Consider the following 25,268-nt stretch of genomic DNA (forward strand, 5'->3'; position numbering starts at 1 on the left):
TCTCCTCTCCCCTCATGCGGTTGTGCTGTTTCTGGCCTTGCTATACATAACATTTACTGATGGTGAAGAGCTCTTTAAGAGGGGGAAATAGACAATTTGCATTAGGGGTATAAACTGGATAGAATAAACTGGATAGATGCTTAAGTGTGGTGATTTACACTCACATGTTCAAGCCTAAACTGATGGTTAAATTTCGGGTCAGGAAGGCCTTTCCACCAGAAGATATAAGCAGAGATATCTAGGCTTAATTCTCTCCTCCAGGAGCAGTGATCATGTATCTCATATGAATCTTTGGAAGGGGAAGGTATTGGTGGATCTCCTTCCTTCCCATCTTCTCCCATGTCTCATAAAAGGTAGTGGGGACAGGAATGGGGTCTTCTCTGTTTGGAATACCTCCAAGACATTATGGAAGTAACTAATAAGATTTCATTCTTCTTTTCGGTGAAGTCAGTGGCAGCAGTATGGAATTTTGCAGTATTTGCTTTACATGCAAAGTTGTTTCTGTAGAGTGAAGGATGCTTCCTCTGCTAGTCTTAACCACTGGAGGAATACAGAGGGCAAAAATGTACATGTTCCCTCTGCTCTTTGTCACAGTCCATTTATACCATGTACCTGAGGGCCTTAGCAACAGTATGAGCAGTGAAAGATGAATAAGGTTGGTTTCAGATCCAAAACAAAAGCCAAGAACAGAGCAGAGATTATTAAAAAGTATCAGTAAAAGGCAAAAAGGATGAGAAATCCCCTGAAGAAGCGGAGAGAAGTTGCTTATGGACACACAACTTTGTTCATCTGCTAGCCCATTGAAGATATGAATAGGGAACTGTTCTTTTAAAGAGCTCTCACTTGTCCTGGAACTCGAAATCTGCTCTGAAAGAAAAATATCATATAAAGAGAGCAAAGTATTAAAGGGACTAAAAGCCCACAAAGATAATGCTGCTGATTTTCCATAATCACGTTATACAAAGCAGTTCTTTTAGCACGCACCTAGCGTGCCACATCATTAACCTCTTAAATGACACTTTCTAGGCAAAGTAGTATTGAGAACAAGCCCCATTAATGTTTCAATGCTATTTTTGGATATCTCATTTTAGTTAAACATCTAAAGCCTCCCCCCGATGACAAGAACACATTTTGTTGGGGGATTGTTATCCTTTAAAAAATAAAACTTGCCAAGCTGTGCATGTTCTAGCTGGGTACCCATAGGCAGTGACACAGACTTCCTCTTGGGTCAATAGGTACTCATCTTTCCCCTGCATTGTGATGTTCCTCTTCATTTTTCTCAGGTTAACCATCATCTTCCAAATGACCCTTTATTGTCTCAAGGAAGTCAAGAAACCAAACTAGATGTTCCTATTTGACTAAGTCAGTTCCCCCGTGCCTATAAGAACTCTGGTAATGGAATCAACATTTTATAATTTGGCTGGTAACAGCAATTATTAATATTCAGCAAGAACATAATTTTCTTAATCTAGCACTATTCTAGCTAGAAAGTAATTTAAGTCACAAGATCTTTAGAACTGCACACTAAGCAAACGTGATGGGGGAGTAAGAGAAAAGCACACAGATAAAATGAAATACCAAAATAGCTTTGAAAATAAATTATCTTTTCAACCAGCAATTAATTTTAATTCAAATTGCCTTTAGAAAGATAAAGTTAATATGCCCCATATTCCTATATGAAAGAAAATGCACAGTACTCATCTGATATTTCAGCCTTTGTCTTTTACTGTATAAAGCAATTTCCTTATAAGAAAAATCCCTGGTAAATATTATGTCTGACGATAAACTAATTCAAAACCAATATTTTTGAAACATACCGGACGCCAGACAGAAGCTTCCCTCAACTCCCGACCTGGCCATTGTCATACATGCTTTTGTGATTCCTAATTTGGATTATTATATGGCCTACATGAGGTGATGCGCTTGGAAGTTAGATCTGGTACAAAACAGGAATATCATTAGAGGAACAGCTAGTGCAGGGTGCCTATGATTCACCAGGAATGGAGGCTAACTCAGGTTAGAGAGATTAACTTTCTCCTCCTTATAGGCTCCATAGACGTTGAGATTAGCTGGAGCACTTGCGCTAACAAGCTATAGATTTAGACATCTAGGAGCTGGTGGGAAGGCATTCTCAGTGCTGGTGACACATATTCTTTTCCCTTGGTAGTCTGACAGTCTTTTGACCTTTGTGGAAAAATGCAGACTACAGCTGGGAGAAAATTTTCAGCTGAAACTTTATTTCACCAAAAAAATGCAGGTTCAGGTTGACCAAAACTTTTAGCAGTTTCTTGGCAAAAATCAATTGTTTCAATCAAAAACAAAGCTAAAAAAAAATCTGAAAACATTTTGTTTCAACATATTCAAAATGAAATGTTTTAAGTTTTCAATTCAAAACATTGGTTTATTTTGAAATTTACTTCCATTTTTATTCCAAACATTTAAAAGCATTTTTAAAAGCTTGAAAACTATCCACACAACTCTAGAGCAGATTACAGAAATTGCTTTTGCTTGAGGGAAGCCTGGCACTAGCGAGCTAAGGATTGGAGACAAAGTTTCTGCCACTTAAAAAATGTTCTCTCTCTCAATTTTGGTAAATTTATATTGAATGTTAAAAATTAATAAATGTATGCTAAGATTTAACTTAGAACTATGATCAAAATCTGAAGCTTTTGCTTCTGCCAAGAACGCCAGATGTTAAACCAGCATGGCACTCTGAAAGTATCGTCCTTAAGGATTTCAATGACTAGATCAATGTGTTTATACATACACATATGGTGGACATTTTTGCTGAACATTTTATAGATCTTTTTTGTATTAAACTGTGATATTGCAGGCACCAGGAGTCCAAGAGCTGCTAAGCAAACTGCCACTAACAATGCAGGAATCTGACACATCTAATTAGAACACCTGGATATTCTGATGAAACTGTTCTTCAAAAGTTGAAAAAAATAGTTATAAAAATATCATGGGCTGCTTATTTCACATCCTTAGCTGAGGAGCAAAACAGAAAATGTTTAAAATTGACCTCTTTCTAATGCAATACCCACTAGTTTAACTGTGGGTAAAAATAGTGAAAGACATGACAACCCGTTATAACCCAAAGCTAGTTACAACACATGTAGCAGCTGGGGACTGTGCTAGAATCCAGACATCAGTTAAGCACACAATGTGCTATAACTTGCATAGCCCAGTGTTATATAGCGTGTTTCCTATGCTCACTACTGCATAACATTTAGAACAGTTGCCCGTCTTTATTTCCTTTTAGTTTACAAGTAAAAAGTGCCGACACGCAGAGCCTAAGTACGTTGCCAATTAGTTAAAGTCACAAAAGCAAAATGCAGTGTAATCAAGCTCACCACTTCCACTAAGCAGCAACCCATAACCAGATACTAAACTCCATACAGCAGTCTGGACTTTAGCCCCCTTACCCTTCTGCAAAGGCCAAATGAAATTAACAGCCATTGTGCAACACCATAAAATTTAGCAAATGTGGATTATTTCAGACCAGAGGCAGAGCTTTCCCGAGTCCCACAACCTTCATTGTGTACACCCTGACGCGTACGGCCTCTCTGTTATATTGAGAAGGAATCTAGAGTCAGTGTCTTTGCTACTATAGCAGAGTAGTAGCCCAAATCAGATTGATACAATACAGATTTTGAATGCGCTGTTCTTTTTATTCCCATGACTCCCACACTATCCTTAACATTGGTATTTTAATTCTTTCCATTACTACCCTACAAGACAATCCTAGAAGGGCCACAAAAGGTATTTTGGTATTTTTACTTCCTTTAGATAATTTTTTTCAAACTACAGAAAACAAAACTTGGATTTGGTCTGAGTTCTGCAGTAAAGGTTCAGCTCAGTTCTTACCACTTCTTAACCACTTTATCCAGCCTTACTAATTAAGGAAAAGCCAATATTTTTATGGTGTAAAATTAAGAGTCTGATCCTTTAAGCCTTCAAACCACCGAACTTCCACGGGGTTGTGTTTCCAGTTAGCTTATGTCAAGAACTGGAGCTCATTCACTACAAATATAAGTTGCAGACACGTATTGGTAATAATGCTTTGTCTATTTAAAAAGAAAACTTAGAAGAGATTGATTAACTCAGTAGTTATTTTAGCAGTAAGATCCACAAAATTCCTTTAGCAAATTATACAACAAACTGCACAAAGCTCCTCTGGTCTTTCTGCATTTCTCAACCTGAAGTGATTTACTGGGGCAAACTATGCAAACATTAGGGTAACTTTATTTATTGAGCAGGGGGTTGGACTAGATGACCTCCTGAGGTCCCTTCCAACCCTGAGATTCTATGATTCTATGATTACAAGAAGTCACTAATTGGTTTTGCTTGCAAACAAGCCTTCAGTATGCCAACCCAAGACTGATTCTGAGATTTCTCTCTGATATTTTGGTGCTAGCATAGTTTACTAAGAATACAGACACTAACAGGGCATGAATGTGCAGCATTACTTTAAAACGTTCCACCAGCATATTAAAAACTGCTGACAGAATAGAAGCGTAATGGAGAGGGCAGCCTTCTAAAGTGTATCATAAAAAACATACTAACATACACATCAAAGCACTTACAAAAATATTAGCAGGTGAGCTGTAGTGGGTTTTTGACACTGATTCATTCTGAACCATAGAGTGTCCCAAAAGAAACTCCTAAATCCTGGCATCAAAACGTTAACTATTCACTCTCCTACATAGGTTAATATATTAGTGTATTATATTTCAGCTTCCAGAACCTGAGTCTGCCTCAGCAAGATCCCACTTAACGCAGCATTAATGAACCATACTATTATTTTTAAAGCCTTACCATGAGCCTTTTTATTTGAAATGGGATTCCTTTTTTCATCTCTTAATTTGGGCAGGCTTGTTATCCCTAGAGGAATTAAATTACATTGGAATGTGACTCAAAGCTGGGTTTCATTTTAATTTTTTTTAAGAGCATAAAACCTCAGTCTTTTGGAGACTAACTCCTCTTGGAAACGGAAAAGAAAACTCCCAGGAGAAATCCTGCAGTGTTCTGCTACCTTGTGCAGTGGCTCTGGCTGGCAATATCACACCAAAAAAGCTGGTGCCAAGGAGTTGAGCACAGGTGTATTAATATCATGTATTGGCCCAGGATGATGCCTGTGCCAGATGCTTATCAACAGAAAGTTCATAAACACTTCAAATCCCATCCAAGGAGAATGCAGTCGGAGTGTGTTAATGGACAGATGTCAACAACAGTCAAAAAGCTCTGAAATTACATACTCTGGGAAGAACACTTTGGAGGCAAATGAGTTTGTGATTTTAATTTGATAGCACAGCAGAGCCTATGAAAACTCAACTCTGAAAAGACACTCCTGCATTTTGTGGACCATAAAAACGGTGGATAAGAAGTGAGTTGAGCTCAAGTGGCCTAGGCAATGCCTTCAGTGATTTCTGGCCTTCACCATAAGACAATCACCTCTGGAGAGGGGCATGGCAGCTGTTCAGTAGTTCACAACATACAACTTTAGTACAGAAAATGAAGAATACAATCAGCTGAAATCAAAAGGGGGAAGTGGAGTAGGCAGAATGCAAATAGCTAAATTAGAGTTTGGCCATCAGGATCACCAACCCAATTCATGGTAAAAAAAATTCATAGGATCTTTAAAGACTACACATGCCTTTAATGACAGCATGCCTAGATTTCCTAAACTGAAACCTTTTCAAACAAATAAGGTTTGAAAACACTAAGCTCATGAGTAACTTTACTTGCATGAGACATCAATGGAGCTATTCTGCAGTTACACAGACAGGGTCTGAACTCCACTGCATCAATTTTCTTAGTTTTGCCATCGGTGAAAGGGGGATATTAATACACACTCACCTACTTCATAGGGCTACTGCACGGCTTAAATAGATTATTTTAATCTGAATTGGTGATTGCAGGAGCCAAATGCTGCCAAAGACAAATCCAAACCCTGAATTCTATCTAAACTTTAATATCCACCCAGATGCAATTTCAAACCTGGTATCAAATTCAAGTGAACTAGCTTGCCAGAACCACCAACTGTTTTGATGAGATGGCTGCCTCCCTCTCAGCCTCCTTGCACAATTCTACCTTATATTTTCCAGAGTATAGACGCTCACTAGAGATTCAAAGAGCTGGAATCTAAAGTCCCCGTAAATGCAGCATCTGTGGCCTGATCAGAATTCAGCTAGTTTTCCATACTGCATCTCCTCTAGATTGCCTCCTGGCAATCAGGAAACTCAAAGTTCACCTAAGAAAGGGCAGGGATATTTCCAGATACAGCCAACCACCAGCATCCTCGGGAACCTGCACAGTGAGGAGGCCTACGTGACTCTGCTCAACTTCACTGTCCCTTACACACTGTCCTTCTCCTGCAGGATGGAGCCTCCTTTATAGATGTACAATATTAGAGGCCAAGATTTTCAAAAACAGGAGCCTAAAATTAAGCTCTGAAATCCATATGTAAGCACCTGCCTGAGTTCAGAAATGCTGAGATGCAGTAGCTCTACTTGAGGGGCTTTACGTGGGACTCAAGTGGGCTGGCCCTCTGCACTGGGGTGAATTTCACCCTGCCGACAGGGGTTTCCTTCAATGTTGTAGGACTTTTTTTTAAGTGATGGAGTTATCAGTGCTGGGGCTTTAGGGTCCTAATGTAATGGGAGCAACCATACTGAGATGAAACAGACACAGTTAAAGTGAAAGTGACATGGCAAGATTTAGTGCTGTAAAGACAAGATTACAGATGATGCCATCCTTTCTCTGTAATAACAACTAGATCTTACAAGGCTGTTCTAGATTTGATTTTGATAAATAGGGTGAAACTAGTTAAGAATTTGAAAGTGGAAGGCAGCTAGGGCGAAAGTGATCATGAAATGGTGAGTTCATGATTCTAAGGAATGGTAGGAGGGAGAACAGCAAAATAAAGATAATGGATTTCAAGGCGGCAGACTTTAGCAAACTTGGGGAGCTGGTAGGTAAGATCCCATAGGAAGCAAGTCTAAAGGGAAAAACAACTGAAGACAGTTGGCAATTTTTCAGACAGACATTATTAAGGGCACAAGAGCAAACTATCCCACTGCGTGGGAAAGATAGGAAGCTTGGCAAGAGACCATCCTGGCTTAACCAGGAGATCTTCAATGATCTAAAAATACAAGAGAGTCCTACAAAAAGTGGAAACTGGGTCAAATTAAAAAGGATGAATGTAAACAAATAACACATGTATGCAGGGACAAAATTAGAAAGGCTAAGGCACAAAACGAGATCAAACTATCTAGAGACATAAAAGGTAACAAGAAAACATTCTACAAATACATTAGAAGCAAGAGGAAGGCCAAGGACAGGGTTACTCAATGAGGGTGGGAAAAAATAACAGAAAATGTGGAAATGGCAGAGGTGCTTAATGACTTCTTTGGTTCAGTTTTCACCAAGAAGGTTGGTGGTGACTGGACGTCTAACATAGCGAATGCCAGCGAAAATGATGTAAGATCAGAGGCGGCTAAAATAGGTAAAGAACAAATTAAAAATTACTTGGACAAATTAGATGTCTTCAAGTCACCAGGGCCTGATGAAATGCATCCTAGAATATTCAAGGAGCTGACTGAGCCATTAGCGATTATCTTTGAAAAGTCATGGAAGACGGGAGAGATTCCAGAAGACTGGAAAAGGGCAAATATAGTGCCAATCTATAAAAAGGGAAATAAGGACAACTCAGGGAATTACAGACCAGTCAGCTTAACTTCTGTACCCAGAAAGATAATGGAGCAAATAATTAAGCAATCAATTTGCAAATGTCTAGAAGATAATAAGGGGATAAGTAACAGTCAGCATGGATTTGTCAAGAATAAATTGTGCCAAACCAACTTAATAGCTTTCTTTGACAGGGTAACAAGCCTTGTGGATGGGGGGGAAGCGGTAGATGTGGTATATCTTGACTTTAGTAAAGCTTTTGATACTGTCTCACATGACCTTCTCATAAACAAAATAGGTAAATGCAACCTAGATGGAGCTACTATAGGGTGGGTGCAAAACTGGTTAGAAAACCGTTCCCAGAGAGTATTTATCAGTGGTTCACAGTCATGCTGGAAGGACATAACAAGTGGGGTAATGCAGGGATCAGTTCTGGGTCTGGTTCTGTTCAGTATCTTCATCAATGATTTAGATAATGGCATAGAGAGTATACTTATAAAGTCTGAAGACAATACCAAGCTGGGAGGGGTTGCAAGTGCTTTGCAGGATAGGATTATAATTCAAAATGATCTGGACAAACTGGAGAAATGGTCTGAAGTAAATAGGATGAAATTCAATAAGAACAAATGCAAAGTACTCCACTTAGGAGTACAATCAGTTGCACACATACAACATGGGAAATGACTGCCTAGGAAGGAGTACTGCGGAAAGGGATTTGGGGGTCATAGTGGACCACAAGCTAAATATGAGTCAACAGTGTAACACTGGGATGTGTGTACCAGGAGTGTAGGAAGCAAGACACAAGAAGTAATTCTTCCACTCTACTCTGCGCTGATTAGGCCTCAACTGGAGTATTGTGTCCAGTTTTGGGCACCACATTTCAGGAAGGATGTGGACAAATTGGAGAGAGTCCAGAGAAGAGCAAGAAAAATGACTAAAGGTCTAGAAAACATGACCTATGAGGGAGACTGAAATAATTGGGTTTCTTTAGTCTGGAAAAGAGAAGACAGAAGGGGCATGATAACAGTTTTCAACTACGTAAAAGGTTGTTACATGGAGGAGGGAGAAGAATTGTTGTTCTTAACCTCTGAGGATAGGACAAGAAGCAATGGGCTTAAATTGCAGCAAGGGAGGTTTAGGTTGGACATTAGGAAAAACTTCCTAACTGTCAGGGTGGTTAACCACTGGAATAAATTCCCTAGGGAGGTTGTGGAATCTCCATCATTGGGGATTTTTAAGAGCAGTTTAGACAAACACCTGTCAAGGATGGTCTAGATAGTACTTAGTCTTGCCATGAGTTCAGGGGACTGGACTAGATGACCTCTCAAGGTCCCTTCCAGGCCTATGATTCTACCAACAGCTGCATTAGAAACTCAGACAGATCAGGATAGCTAGATTAGATAGCCATAGCAAAGCTTTCTAGAAGCAATGGAAAAATCAAAAGGTTATCTGATTGTCCCTATTATTCAAAATGTATAATTTCAGAGATCTTCGTAAAAGAGACTAGTATCAGAGGGTAGCTGTGTTAGTCTGGATCTGTAAAAAGCAACAAAAACAGTCCTGTGGCACCTTATAGACTAACAGATGTATTGGAGCATAAGCTTTCGTGGGTGAATACCCACTTCGTCAGAGCGTCTGACGAGTGGGTATTCACCCATGAAAGCTCATGCTCCAATACATCTGTTAGTCTATAAGGTGCCACAGGACTCTTTGTTGCTTTATAAAAGAGACTGTGCTTCGGGAAGTGTGTTGAACTTATACCAGGAGAACAAGAAGCCCTAATGGTCTTCACCATGGGAGGTCAAACCCTGAAGAAATGAAGCCCCTCTAGGCTGGCAGAGGAAATCCATCCCAGTGCACTTTGCACATGTCTAGATCTTTTAAGAAGAAAAACTTTAATAGTTGCACATCAAGAATCCTAAAATCTATGTCAGCGGGAAAGAAATCGACACAGATTCATATGCTTACCTGGTGTTGTCTGAGTCAATAGTATGAAAGAGCTGTTCAAGTTCTTCTTCATTAAGAGTCCCGTCTGAAAAAAAGGCCTGGAACTCCTCCAAGGACAACTTCCCATCATCTGTGAATGGCAAGACATCAGTGTTAAGAATAAAAGATGAATGGAGGGAAAGCACAATCAAATGGAATACAAGGTCATGAGCTGCTTAAAGATATAAGGGGGGAAATTCTTAGAATTTCTGAGTATCTGTCCTGTAAAGTATCAACAGCTTCACCAATACAGAGCTGCCTTGGTACATGGCTGGTTTTGGAACACAGGCTTTCAAACACGAGGTATCTAAGAAGGCAGGGCCAAATGCATTACAAAGACTGAGAAGAAAGTTGCCAAAGGCAGCCAGATATTTAATGGTTATGGTGCTGTGAGGCATGTGCAAATGCCAGAGCTACCAAGTTAAAGGGGAACTTATGATGGGCAGCAGTGGAGCTAAGCTTGAAAGCAAATGCCGTATAAAAAAGGGAAACCTTAGACCAGCATTAGAAAGAAGCAGCTCTATTTGAGGAAAATGTTCAGTTTATTGGTTTATATGCTTTAGACTCATCACAACGCAGTACAGAAACGAAAGTCAGAAGATTCAAATACTTGGCAACCCCTTGAAGCCACTTCAGAGAACAGACTTCAATACAATTTTTATTTCATGTTCAAAAAAGCGTTTAGTTATAACCAGTCTCTCGTTTTCACAATATAGAACTTGAAATCAAAGTGCAGACATAGCCATAAGAGAAAGGACAGTTTTGTAGTCTTTCCCAACCAAGCCAGAACCAGGAAATACCAGAGACCTATCAAGCATGTTTTCAAGTTATCCAGAATGATGCGTAGAACAAACAGGCTTGGATTGATACATCTGACAAAATATCAAAATGATGATTGGGTCAGATTTTCAAATGTACATATATGCATTAAGAGGGCTGTACAAATATCCACATTTGCAAATCTCATCCACTATTATTATTTATCTGACACCAAAATATATGAGACAGGCTACAAACAAGTTCACATACTAAGTCCCTGGCTTGGGGAGTTTAAAATCTAAGGCCCCAATCCTGCATGCTGCAGCACAGGTGGACTCTGGACCCTGCAGAGAGCACCTGTGAAGTCAGGAGAGCTGTGAGAGCGCACAGGGTCCATTCAACACAGAGTAGCTTGCTGGATCTGGGGCTACGAGTCGAATTGTGGCATTGGCAGCTGCCCCAAGGAAGAAGTGATGTGAAGATGCAATTCCCCAGGGGTTAGAAGGACTATGCAGGTTGCACCATCCTTTAGAAAATAATTAGGCTTTTAATTCCCTCTTGCAATTGGATTAAGGAAAAAAGAAACTTGCAGGGTTCCTTCTGAAATGAAATCACACTGGGGTTCAGGGACCCTTTTGTCTGTTCTATGTTTAAGTAACGCAGGACATTCAGAGTTTACATAGTGCCTAGGAAAGCCCACAGAGTGTAATTAACAATGTACTTACTGTACACAGGACTAGCACTCACCTTCTCCAACCAGTTACATACTGTAGCTTTTAGCTCAGGCCATAGATGCAACATAGCAATACATCTTAGTGTAGTTTTCACTTGAGTTACCAACTGTTTGCACACACAGGGCCTGTATCATCTTCATGTTGAAACTTTTCTTTCAAAAGATCTTGAGGACATACCATGTGCATCTGCTGGGCCATACCCATAGGCATCTGCCTTGCTGAACATCAGTTGGTAAATCTACAGATCAAGTGAAGGAGCTATAATACAGAAAGGTTTAAAATCCCCCCTTGACACTGACTTCAAACACTGATTTTTGGGCATCTAACTAGATGCTCTTTGGACCTAATTTTCAGAAGTACTAAGGCATCCTCAATTCCAGTTACCTCAATGGCAGCTGCAGATGATCAGCACTTCTGGAAATCTGGCCCCAGCTCGCAAGTTGGGGAAGAAACTTAGTCACTCCAAATCAGTGGCCATTTATGAAAATTTGGCTGAATATCTTTGAGTTGTACACTTACACGTGAGCCTGCTGCACTGACATGGGCTGGGTTAAGTGGAAGGGTAGAGGCTGGGCATTTGCCAGCTTTGTTAATTGACTGAAGTATCAGATGCCAGACACCTAGAACAACCAATATTCTATTGTAATAGAGCTAAACAATGCATCTGATTGTAGTGCTACTATAATATTTTGGGTTACTATTGTAAAATCCTGCTCTACCTATTTAAAAGGCCGTGAGGGAAGAGAGACAGACATGTGCAGTCATGGAAGGAAAGAAAAGTTGTAAGACATCTCCTTGACATAACAAAGGTACAAGCCAGCTATGAAACTGAGAGATTCTCCCTCACTAAGCACTGTGAGGTTTTTTCCTATCTGTAGCAGGAAGCCAAATAGCGAGGTGCTGGGGAAAGCTCCTGTACAAAACGGCCTACAGTGAAGCAAGGATGGAGACACAGTAGCTTTAAGAGATGACAATGTTTTAGTTTTTCTATTCAAGTTCCCTGTTCAGTGCTAGAAGAAAGCAACTAATAATGTAACGTTGTTGTACCACAGTGCCTTGGGTGGAGGACTTACTGCAATTTACACACTATTTAAAAGCTTTTCCTTCCATAGCCCTAGATTTATGGACTGGAAATGTTGCCTAGGTTGAGATACGAGAATGTATCATTTATTATTTAATCAAATCAATTAAAACCCATGTTGCTTCTCTTTCAGGAAATGATGCAGTTAGCTGACTCTCCACATACACAGGTGAACACGCTCTGGCTTGAAAAAAATAAAGCGTAGGGCTGCTGAACTACATATCTGGGCTTCCAAGCGATAATGCAGTATGTATGGGCTGAAGCCAATTCATTTAGAACTGTAATTCATTTGGCATAAGGTATCTATTCTATTGGTGATTATAAAAAGATGGCGACAGGAGAAGGGACGTAAAAATCAATCTTGGGGTAAGCATTTCTATTTGTAGGGCTCTACGGAGAATGGCTGCAATTAGCAGGCCAAATGCTGAATTCCCAATTTAGCTTTTATTCTGTCCTTACCCAAAACCTCCACTCATTTCAATGGGAGTGTTGCCCAAGTAACAACTATGGACTTGTTAATTAATGAACAATTAATTTGGACTTTAACCATTTTTTTTTTGCTGTCATGGGCTGAGCTGTAATTGTTCTATTTCCCATTCCATAAAGATCAGCAGAACAGGAGGTGAGTTCTAGATATTGGGAACGCTCAGCAGCAGTTAGACTTATTCAGGTTTTAATATTTTCATTGGCAAGAATGAAAGTCTCAGCGGAAAAGGACTTTGTGCAGATGAATCAGCATTGAAAATGAAAGTGTCCATGTTTCAAAGATGGACCATATTAACCAGCACTCTACCTCTTGGAGCATCAGACTTGATCAACGGCCCAACTCATGTGGTATCCTGTCTCCAACTCTGCCCAGGGCTGTATATTGCATAGGAAGATGCAAAATATCCATGGATGCCCCTACTTATGTAATGCTATACTCAGGATGGAAGGGAGAATTTCCTCCTGACCCCCATTGGTGATTAGTTTATGCCCTGAAGCATAGAGATAAATAACCTTTTTATCCCAGCAAGTATAAACTGCAGAGGCTGTTCTTATATGTAATGTCTAATTTTTAAACTTACTAGGTGGTTGTTTGCCTCAATAATATCCCGCTGGACAAAGGTCAAGCAGAATCACCTTCCCACCAGAGCAATTTCAAGCAGCATTAGTGGGGAGGAAACACAGTAAAACTGGGCACACATTATTATTTTAATCCATTAATGTCATTTACAGTTTACTTTCAATCAGCACACACAAAAAGCTATTTGTACTCAAGCTTACTTAAAAGCAGCTGTGATTTTCTTCAGCCAGTTTATGTTTTCCAAGAGGAGAATGTCTCATTTCACTTTTACTTGATTTCTTAAGTCACAAACCATTTTTTCCCCACTGAAACTTAAGTGTCTAAATTCTAAGTGATGCCATGTTGCTTTCCTGATTCCTGATCCAAAGATTCTGAAGCACGTGTCTAGGAACACAGGAGTAGGTAGCAATTTTTTGACAGGAGTTCGCATCACTTCAAATTCAGTGTTATTGGGTTATTTAAAGCCCTGCCTACCTGGCTGAGTATGTTTAGGGGGAAATCTGAGAGGACCAAAACAATAGCTTAGCACAGCAGCAACTGCAAGTGACATTTTTATAATCGCCTATCATAATGTAAGCATCCCCAAATATTACTGAAGTGCAGAAGGTACATGTGGTGCTGTACAAAACAGGCATACAGATGGCCTGAGGATCCTAAGACAGGACACAGAGAGAGACCTAAAGGAAGGAGGAGCTGAGAGTTATTTTACTTTTGCTGTTTGTGGACCTCCCAGGAGAAGTGGGTCTTTAGGAGGGATTTGACAAGGAGAGAGTGAAAAGCCTGGAACTAAACATTATTTAAAATCCTCACCCACCTCCAAATAACTACAATACAATAAAACACAAATCAGTCTAAAGTCCATGAAAAGAAGTCACTATTTAATGCAAACTTGAACACACATCCAAAAATATGCCAGGGAAAGTGTTCCAGAGTAGCAAAAAAAAAAATCCTTGAGCTATAGATCTATAATTGTAAAACAGCCGTAGGTCGTATCTGGATAGAGCACAGTAGACAAGAATGTCTGGAGAGAGTGAGGAGCTCAGAGATAAGAGAAAGCAAGACCATGCTAGGATTTGAAAGCTAAAATTAAAATGCTAGAAAATCCTGGCCAAAGAGGACTGGCCAACACAGTAATAATATCCCGCTTCTGCAGCGGTACAAGTTAAGATAAGAGTTGATGTATTCTGAAGATTTTGTACTCTAGTAACAGTCTTATCAAGAAAGTCATAGAAAAGCAAGTTGCACAAAGTAGAAATTTGCTGATATAAGAAGCTTGCCTCTAGTTACATGCTTCTGTGTGCAAGAGATACAGGCTCTCCAAATGAATTGTGATGTAATATATCAGAATGGTATCAGAAGTCTTAGAATTCCACTTAGCCTACATTCTTCTCTGGAGAAGTTATTGTTTAGGGATATGGGACATTTCCACCTTTAAAATAAGTTCCCACCTTTGATTAATATTGTGACATAAAAATTACATTTACATACAAAATCGACATTAAAGTAATTCTACGTTTTCATAGATTTTAAGACGATCAGGGACCATTTGTATCTAGATTGACACAAATCTAGATACAAATATCTAGTAAATATGGCAGGTGACCAGCTTGGCTTAACAGTGAAATCCTTGCTCGTCTTAAACACAAAAAAACAGTTTACAAGAAGTGGAAGATTGGATAATAGGAGAGAGAGAAGTATAAAGTATTGCTGCAGGGGGGCAAAGTGAAAGGCCAAACACAAATGGAGCTTGGGCTGGCAGCTAATGAGATGTTAGAGGAGAAGGGAAGGGTTTTCTTCAGGTATGTTAAGAAAGAAGAAAGTCAAGAAAAGTGTGGCCCTGCTGAATGAGGAGGAACCTAGTGACAGAGGATGTGGAGAAAGCTAGTGTACTCAATGCTTTTTTTTTCTGTCTTCTCAGACACAAGGTCAGCTCCCAGCAGCTGGCACTGCTGCAGCACGGAGGGGGAGGAGGTGAGACTCTCTCTGAAGAGAAGAAAAGTAGTTATTTGACTAAAGAAAAAGCTGGATGAGCAGGGCCATGGGGCACGGAAGCAGCATCCGAGGGTGCTAAAGGAGGATGAGATTGAGGATTTGGCAGCCATTGGCCATAATCATGGAAAAAAATGATCGGGAGGAGAGGGATGATGACTGGAAAAAAAAAAAGTAAAGCCCAAAAGGAAAAGAGAAAGAGGGAAGAGAAGGAAGACCAGACAGTCAGTCTCAGTCTCACCTCCCTGAAAAAATGGGAATCAATTTCCTCAGGAATCAAGGAATGAACCACCAAAGGAGAAAGGGGGAAGGAAGAGTCAGGATGAGATTACCTGGCAGGAATGGTCTGAGACTAACCTAATAGCCTATTCTATGAGGATATAGCTGGCTCTGTGGATGGAAAGAGATATGGAATATGTTATTCTTTTTGGCAGCAGCTTTGATACAGGTCTCCCACAGTATCTTTTGCCAGCAAGTTAAAGACGTGGGGGCTGGATGAATGGATGGGTGGGGGGATAGAAAACTGGCTAGTCGGGCGGGCGGGGTGGGTGGTGGTGAGTTGACAGCGGTTTCAGTGGTTTGCCCCAAGGAGTTCAGTGCTGGCCAGTTTTGTTGGGGGTCTTCATTAACGATCTGTTTGTAACGATGATGATGGAATGTGTTTGCACCTGACTGCACCCTGGGATGGTGGGAGATTGGGAGGAGGGTAGGGATAGGATAGGAGGGAGATAGAGGGATAGGAGACAGGGATAGGGGAAAAGGATATGATGAGAAAAAACAACAAGAGGACAGGAAGAATCCTGCAAGAGAGGGAAGAACAGACTGGGACAGGACATGCACTGAGAAATGGCTGGCAGACAGTTCTGCAGATGGCTGGCAGGGGCTTCAGAAAAGGACTAAGGGGTTATATGAGTCAGCAAAGCTGAATGAGTGCCAAGCCTGCCCTGGTTGCCAAGAAGGCTAATGGCATTTTGTGTATGCAGGGGGGGGATGTAGCAGATCCTCCAGGGGATGTCTTCCCCCTCTCATGGAGTACTGGCCTCTGGTTTGGCCTCCAGTCAGAGTACTGTGCCCACACCACAAGAAGGGATCAAGAGGGATGGAGACAAAACAAGGTGAGAGAACAAAAATGAGAATGAAGGAGGAGCTGAGAGGCTGGGACTTGGGAGAGGAGGAGGAACTGGAAGAGAAGAATGAGGGGAGCTGGATAGAGAGAAGCTGATAGGGGATTTCAGGGTTCAAGGAGGGGGGGAGGGGTTGAAGGAGGATGAAGAGAGAGAAAGCTCAGTGGGTAATGATCTCAGGGACAGAAGGAGGAGTTGAAGGAGGGAAAGGGGGGAGGGGAAGGGGTGGAAAAAAACTTTTGGTGGAGGAGGTGGGTGAATCCTGGAATAGGGACTTGGTGGACCTCTTGGTTTTCTTAGAGGTGGGAGGGGTTATGGATGGGGATGGGGGGGATGGGAGGATGGGTTGGGTCTGGAGGGGTGGTCCTGTTAGACTGGGGTCTCCTGAGGTCCTCTGAGGTCCCTTCTATGATTCTATGACCTTGTGCATAACACAGGCCACAGAATTTCCCCGAGTGATTCCTGCATCTTTGGTTGCAAAGTTGAGCACCCAAAAGTTTAGAATTGGCAATATTAAAGCTGCCTGCCTGGGAAATAATGTAATATTAGCAAGTAACCTAGTTTTCAATATTCTCTTTAGAAACAAAAGAACTATTTTACTTATGCTTTGTTCCCCCCCCAAAAAAAATTAATCTCAGGCAAAAACCAAAGACAATTTTAACCTAAAAAGTTTGCCAAAGTTATAAATAATTGAAAAGAGGGGGTCATAATAAGACAGTTTCAATATAGGTGTTACAGTTCCACCTCAACTTAAAATCCTGAGGAATCCATAGCAAATGTCTATTCATTATGGAGCATATGGTCAGAATTCTCATTTTCTTTAATGTGTCATGGAAATAAGATGACAAGGCAATCCATAAGTCCTCCAAAATTTAGCAAAATTAATTGCAATTAAAAAATTAATCTTGATTAATGGCAGTTTTAATTGTGATGCTAAACAATGGAATACCAGTTGAAATGTATTACAAATGTTTTTGGATGTTTTCTACATTTTCAGATATATTTATTTCAATTACAGCACAGAATACAAAGTGTATAGTGCTCACTTTATATTATTTTTATTACAAATATTTGCACTGTAAAAATGATAAAAGAAATAGTATTTTTCAATTCACCTCATACAAGTACTGCAGTGTGATCTCTTTATTGTGAAAGTGCAATTTACAAATGTAGATTATTTTTGTTACATAACTGCACTAAAAAAATGTTAAAGTTTAGAGCCTAAAGTCCACTCAGTCCTACTTCTTGGTCAGCCAATTGCTAAGACAAACAAGTTTGTTTACATTTACAGAAGACAGTGATGCCCACTTCTTATTTACAGTGTCACCGAAAGTGAGAACAGGCATTTGCATGGCACTTTTGTAGCCAGCATTGCAGGGTATTTACGTGCCACATATGCTAAACATTCTTATGCCCCTTCATGCTTCGGCCCCCATTCCAGAGGACATGCTTCCATGCTTATGGCGGTCATTAAAAATATGTTAATTAAATTTGCGACTGAACTTCTTTGGGAGAATTGTGTCTCCTGCTCTGTTTTACCTGCATTCTGCCATATATTTCATGTTCTAGCAGTCTCAGATGATGACCCAGCATATGTTGTTCGTTTTAAGAACACTTTCACTGCAGATTCGACAAAACGCAAAGAAGGTACCAATGTGAGATTTCTAAAGATAGCTACAGCACTTGACCTAAGGTTTAAGAATCTGAAGCACCTTCCAAAATCTGAGAGGGACAAGGTGTGGAGCACTCTTTCAGAAGTATTAAAGAGCAACACTCCGATGCAGAAACTTCAGAACCTGAAGCACAAAAAAAGAAACTCAACCTTCTGCTGGTGGCATCTGACTCAAATAATGAAAATGAACATGCGCCGGTCATCAGCATAGACACATGTCCTCTGGAATGGTGGCTGAAGCATAAAGGGACATATGAATCTTTAGCACATCTGGCACATAAATATCTTATGATGCCAGCTACAACAGTGCCATCTGAACACCTGTTCTCACTTTCAGGTGACATTGTAAATAAGAAGCAGGCAGCATTAGCTCCTGTAAAAGAGTCTTTCCTTTCTTGCTGTTAGCACAGCTTTTTGATGGTCCTTCCCGCCTCCCGTCTCTCACTTATCCAGACAGAGCTGTAGCCCCAAGAACATAAAACATCAAACTCTTTGGTATATTACTTCCCCTATTTCATAGTAAAGGTGTATGGAGGGCAGAGCTGCTTTCTGCTTCATACTGTACAGTATGCCACTGTACTAATGCAATAATTCTGTCTTCAGGATACCTCCAACTGATTTTTCTGCCTGCCATGTACCAAATTACCTATCCCCAAGCATATCTTTGAATGCCTGCAGCGTGAGACATGGCTGTCACAGCTCAGGGCAACTGCACTTGTATTTCCCTCCTGGGGCCCACCAAAGGCACCCCTTTTAGGCTCCTAGCTCATCAGCCATCACCTTTCTTGGGCAGAGACCCACATCTCTCTCCCTCCTGACCAGGATTTTTCCAGGCTGCGCCGTTCCCTACCTGCACTACGATGCTCCCAGCAAGCCAGACTACCTAAACAGCTGGTGCTTTGCTGTCTCTTTGAAGTTACCTCACAGCCCTTTCTAGACAAGCACATTTATTCTTAAGGTGAAAGCGTTACAGGGAAAACATTAGAACCAATAAAAGAACACACATGCTAATAAGTTTACCAGAGATCACCTCACAACTCCAACAAGGGATCTAATAGGAGTCAGTCCTTTAAACTCCACAAAGGGGTTTTTCTCTGGTTACAAGTTCATAACAGACTTAACTCAGAACCGGACACTCTATGAATGGGTTAGTTTTTCCTTTGTACGGCTTGGCCCTTTGGTCTTCAGACTCCAGAAACAGGTGATCAGCAGACAATGGTTCCCTCCTCTGGGCATAGCTTCAAAAGGCTGGGTTTTTGCATAACCAGAACTGGGGAATTTGCATTCATCTCCCCTTAGAGATTCCCCAGGCAAACCACTTGACACAGGTTGCCCCAAAAGTCCATTCCTGGCTTGATCATTATTCTATATAGTCCTTTCAAGTTCATAACACTTCCCAACAGTTACATCTCATCTCCCCGCTAGAGAGAGAGGTTACATACAACCCCAGCCCACAATTATATATGAACCATTCATTTAATACAAGGGACCCCAAACATACATATGTTATGCTATACAAAGTGCACGGGATCTTTATAGAGGAGAAGGCAAAAACACTGCATTTATTGAAAATACAACAGTTAGCATATGCTTTTTAGTCTCACACACACACACACACAGTCCTGCCAGTTGATGTTCATAGTTAACCAGTCTATTGTAGCTTGAGTCAATCCAATGGCCAGTTAGATTGAGCACGAGCATGGAGCTGGGCTTTTGTCGGTCACGATCCAATGCTCCAAGGCTTTGCAGGACTGAACCCAGGCAAAACACCCCAGCTTTATAGTTGTAAATTCCCATTTGAGTCCATGCATTTTGCAATGTCATCCTGTAATTATTAGTCCTTAAGTGGTGATATCATTTGATGGTTATTGTCGGGCTTCCCATCGTTATCTCCTATTTGTTGTCTCGCCTTCGGGGGTGCCTGCCTCACCTCTTAGGTCGTCAGTGCTGCTAACATGTTTAGCACCGGATACAATGGATGTTTTCTGATTGTCTCCTGGTCTTTCCAAGTGTCTCGCTTTTTCTTGACCATCTGGACATTTGTGATGGCTTTCACACCTTATCTTTTCCTGATGCATGCATTCCTCATTCACACAAACGATCTCTTACAGAAACCTTCAAAGGTATACAGACAGCAGTATTTTATATTCAGCAGAATACATTGTAAATCAAGCCTTGCTAAATCTTATAACTAAAACAATTCACATTGGGGCTTCAGGCCCTCAACATTCCTCTAATCTCCTTAACATAGATACGATACAAGATCCTAGAGTGCCTAATTTGTAATACATATAGGAAACCATAGTAGACATTATAACTTATCCTAAGGGTATGGCTACACTTGCAGATGTACAAGCGCTGTGAGTTAAACCCGCCTTCGTACAGCTGAGCAGCGAAAGCGCTGCAGTCTGTCCACACTGACAGCGCGCTGTCGTGGCCACATTTGCAGCTGCATTGGGAGTGGTGCATTATGGGCAGCTATCCCAGCATTCAAGTGGCTGCAATGTGCTTTTCAAATGGGGGGGGTGGAGTGTAACAGGGAGAGAGTGGGTTTTTGGAGTGCTAAGAGTTTGTCTCGGACTCCCCTCCCTCCCTTGCCTCTCTCTCACTCACTGAAAGCAAGCGGCAGCTGTTTCTTTTTTTCTCATAGACCAGATAAGCAACCGCTCACTGAAACGGACCCCAACCCCCCTTCCCCCCACCTCTGCTGCCTCTCTCTTCAAGCAAACATTAGCTGTCGGCATGCCAAACAGAGCTCCCCTGTCTGCCTCTCCCTCATTCGAAGCAAACAGTAGCTGTATTTGGTTTTTTGATAAGCAGCCCCCGAAATGGAGCTTTGAAAGGGCACTTCCTCCTCCAGAGTTCACAACAAAACAAGAGAGGATTCTTCAGTTAAAAGGATTATGGGGAGTTTCTGGAGGTCCATCAGTGCATAATAACATTACTCCCCATTTACACTGGAGCAGCAGTGTCTCAGCCAATACGCAACAGCTGTTATTCCTCTCGGGGAGGTGGTGTACCAGCAGCACTGTAGCTGTGGAGAAATAGCGCTGTACATGCCTTGCCAGTGTGGACGAGGAGTGAGGTACAGCGCTCTGGGAGGCTGTATTGCGCTGTAACTCGCAAGTGTAGCCAAGGCCTAAAACAAAAGGGTGACCATAATCAGTTATAAAGATTGTTCTGGTCTGTTATTCCTTTCTGCTATTCAAAAAAGGTGGGTGGCAGGATGAAATCAAATCTTACATTAATTCTCATAGTACAATTATAAAATCCTGCTCCTATACATACACTTAATTCATTAAGATGTTTCAAAGATATTGCAGGAAATTGCAATACCTGTCATAAAGGCTATTAATATATCCTCCAATGAATCACTCTGTTGGTAATGGCTACAGAAATGTGATGGAAAAGAACACCAACATGCCATGTGGGGAAGGGTGCAGCTATCCAGTTCCATGCATATTCTTTAATACAATGCCTGAGGATTTTTCCCTTTACAGGAGAAACATCTGTCCTCCCAGCATGCATTCAGTCCCAAGCCTTGTGAAGAAATAACATGCATATGGCAAATAAAAGGGTTTTTTTTAAATCCACTTCTAGCAGAATACCCTAGTTAATCAAGGACGGTCTCTCTTCAGTATTTCTAAGGCACTGTTCTTGTTATATAAATACAGAGCTGATCAAACAAAACTATGTCTGCAGGGCCTATTTTGCTACTGTAATACATTTTTCTGGCCAGGTGTTTGTGTCTAAAATTATAAACACAGCAAAGGATGTAGAAATGTGTTGTGCAAGACTGAATTTAATAGACAATTAAAATCACTCCTAGAATTGATAAAATGAGGAATTAGCTCAGAACATCCCTTTCTTTCAAGAGTTAACATTTTTCCTCCCTCCAAAAAATGGAAAGAAAGCAACTTTCAGTTAATAATGACCCCATCAGTCAGCCTAGATGGTGAACAGCGATTTAAGCCCCAGTTCTCATCTAGCATTACGAGTAATACTTCATACATCAAGAGCACATGGCTGGCAGTCCATAGTTCAAGGCTTCATCTGGGGAAGTGAATAATTCCATTGTAATTGGCAAACTATTCTTGGCTCTCACTGGAAATAGTTTGAGGGTCTGGCAATGTCTGTTAACATTCCTACATTGCATGTCAACTTTTATCCCCATATCAAAACTTTTTGTCTTCACAGAATTATAAGTGATCTAGAGTTATTTTTAATACAGTATATAGATAGGTACCGTAGGTAGGTAAGTGCCTGAGAGGCTGGCAGTGTTAGGAAACTGACACCCAGCCAGGCACAGGCAAGAATCCCTCACACTGAAGGCAGGGGATAACTCAGACTTCTGAGTACACCGGCAACCATCACAGATGGAAATGGTAGACTTAACAATAATAAAGAAAAGGCAGAAGTGCTCAATAAATATTTCTGTTCTGCAGTTGGGGGGAAAAACATGTGATATAGTCTCATCTTATGGTGATAACAGTCTTTCCATTCCATGACGATCTCTGGAGGATGTTAAACATCAGCTACTAAAGAGAGACATTTTTTAAATCTGTATGTCCAGATAACTTGCATCCAAGAGTTGTAAGAGAGCTGGCCGAGGAGCTCACTGGACCATGAAGGCTAATTTTCAACAAGTCTTGTAGCAGTGGGGAAGTTCCATAAGTTTGGAAGAAAGCTAATGTGCCAATTTTTAAAAAGGATAAATAGGATGACACAGGTAATAAGCCTGGCAACCTGACATTAATTGTGGACCACATAGTGGAGTGGGTGTTAGGAGACTTGATTAATAAAAAGTTACAGGAGGGTAATGTAATACATACAAATCAACATGAGTTTATGAAAAAATAGATCCTGTCATGCTAACATGATATCTTTTTTGATAAGATTACAAGTTTTGTTGTTAAAATAATAGCGTTGACATAATAGACTTCTGTAAGGTGTTTGAAATGGTTGTGATGGAGCAGGGAGAGGGGGGGTACTGACCTGGGAATGTTGCATGGGAATTTTACTGGTACTGTCTGCATTGGTGCTGGATGGTGGTGGGATATCAGGGTGTGACTTCACTTGAGGGATGATACGTGAGCACGTAACCTGAGCCCAGGAGGGGGTTGGGGCCAGATGACACCTTCTGCCTGGGAAACTGGACAATGGCTGGAGGAGGAGCCGGGGTGTGTGGCTGGGTGAGACGGCTGGAGAGGGTTTTTCAGTTTGGAGCTGGCTGGGGAAACAGAGGGAGGCCCAGCACCGGGATCTGGGCTCCCTACCCCACAGGATGGACCTGCCTGAGGGGTCCTGTTTCCTGTACCTACATGCTCTGTTTTGGACTGTATTCCTGTTGCCAAATAAACCTTCTGTTTTACTGGCTGGCTGAGAGTCACAATGAATCGCAGGAAGTGGGGGGTGCAGGGCCCTGACTCCCCCATACTCCATTACAATGGTAACGCACAATATCTAGATTAAAAACTAGAATGATATAAAATTAACATGGCACACATTACATGGATTTAAAACTAGTTAACTCATAGGTTCTCAAAATGTGACTGTAAAGGGGGAATCATCACTGAGCAGGTATATTTCCAGTGAAGTCCTGCAGATTGGTTCTTGGCTCTGTGCTATTGAACATTATTGTCAATGACCTGGAAGAAATCATCAAATCATCACTGATAAAGTTGCAGATGATATAAAAATTGGACTGGTAAATCATGAAGAGGACAGGTCACTGATTCAAAGATTGCTTAGTAAACGGCACTCGAGCAAACAATATGCCTTTGAATACGGCTAAATGTAAACGTATACATCTAGGCACAAAGAGTGCAAGCCATACTTATAGGCTGGGGGGATTCTACCTTGGGAAGCAATGACTTTGAAAAATATTTGAGGGTCATGGCAGATAATCAGCTGAACATGAGCTGTGATATTCAGTTGCTGTGGCCAAAAGGGCTAATGCAATCCTGGGATGCATAAACAGGGGAATGTCAAGTAGGAGTAAAGAGGTTATTTTACCTCAGTACAGGGCCGCCCAGAGGGGGGGGCAAGAGGGGCAATTTGCCCCGGGCCCAGCAGGGGCCCCCACGAGAGTTTTTCGGGTCCCCTGGAGCGGGGTCCTTCACTCGCTCCGGGGGGGGGGGGGAACTCTCGCGGGGCCCGGGCCCCCGGAGCTTCTTCGCTCCCGGTCTTCGCTGGTGGGGGAGTCCTTCCTCTCTGGGACAGAAGGACCCACCGCTGCCGAATTACCACCAAAGCGGGACCCGCCCCGGAGTGCAGCCGGGTCTTCGGCGGTAATTCGGCGGCTGGGGGATCCTTCCGTTCCGGAACCTGCCGCCGAAGTGCCCCAAAGACCCGCAGTGGGGGCTGCACTTCGGCAGCAGGTCCCGCTTCAGCGGTAATTCGGCGGAGGGGGGTCCCCGCCGTGGGTCTTTGGGGCACTTTGGCGGTGGGTCCCAGAACGGAAGGACCCCTCGCCGCCGACTTACCGCCGAAGCAGGGGCCCCCCGCCGCCGAAGACCCGGGCCCCCGGAATCCTCTGGGCGGCCCTGCCTCAGTATCGGGCCCTGGTTTGACCACTGCTGGAATACTGTGTCCAGTTCTGGTGCCCACGATTCATGAAGGATGTTGATACAGGAAGAGGATTCAGAGAATGATTAAAGGTTTAGAAAACATCCCTTATAGTGATAAACTCAAAAACCTCAATCTATTTAGCTCAACAAACAGGAGGTTCAAGGGGTGACTTTATTACTGTCTGTAAGTATTTACTTGGGGGAAAATTATTTAATAATGGGCACTTCAATCTAGCCGAGAAAGGTATAACATTGTAATGGCTGAAAGTTGAAGATAGAAAAATTCAGACTGGAAATAAGATGTGACGGACTGCACCCCTGTATTCACACCCCACACACTACTGTAATCATCTTTGTACAAGGCATGCCTTGTGAGGTATCCTTTCAAAACTCATAACTTGATCAACATCATGGTAACATGCATGTAGGAACTTTATGTGCAAAGTTATGAACATAAGCTGAACTCGTGGCTAAAGGGTGTTTCCCAGATACGTCTGGGAAGTGGTTAAACTAGTTACTCAACGACAAAGGACAAGCTGATGCCCAGCCAGGTGTCAACAAAGCGATGGGACATCACCTAACAAGTGGCCATTCTT

At 41.7% G+C, this 25,268-nt stretch overlaps 1 protein-coding gene across 7 annotated transcripts in view; it reads right to left on the bottom strand.

Annotated features, from left to right (window-relative positions):
- Nucleotides 1–25,268, bottom strand: part of NECAB2 (N-terminal EF-hand calcium binding protein 2) — a 355,015-nt gene that overhangs the window by 202,505 nt on the left and 127,242 nt on the right. For 6 of the 7 annotated variants that reach the window (XM_039503542.1, XM_039503545.1, XM_039503544.1 and 3 more), the window contains one exon: nt 9,661–9,769. In XM_039503542.1, the coding sequence (XP_039359476.1) occupies nt 9,661–9,769 (109 nt within the window). Of the gene's footprint in view, nt 1–9,660; nt 9,770–11,184; nt 11,313–25,268 lie in introns of those variants that run through there. The other variant, XM_039503546.1, reaches the window with a different exon arrangement.

The sequence above is a fragment of the Mauremys reevesii genome, linkage group 16 (assembly GCF_016161935.1).
Source record: "Mauremys reevesii isolate NIE-2019 linkage group 16, ASM1616193v1, whole genome shotgun sequence".
NCBI classification, from domain to species: Eukaryota; Metazoa; Chordata; order Testudines; family Geoemydidae; genus Mauremys; species Mauremys reevesii.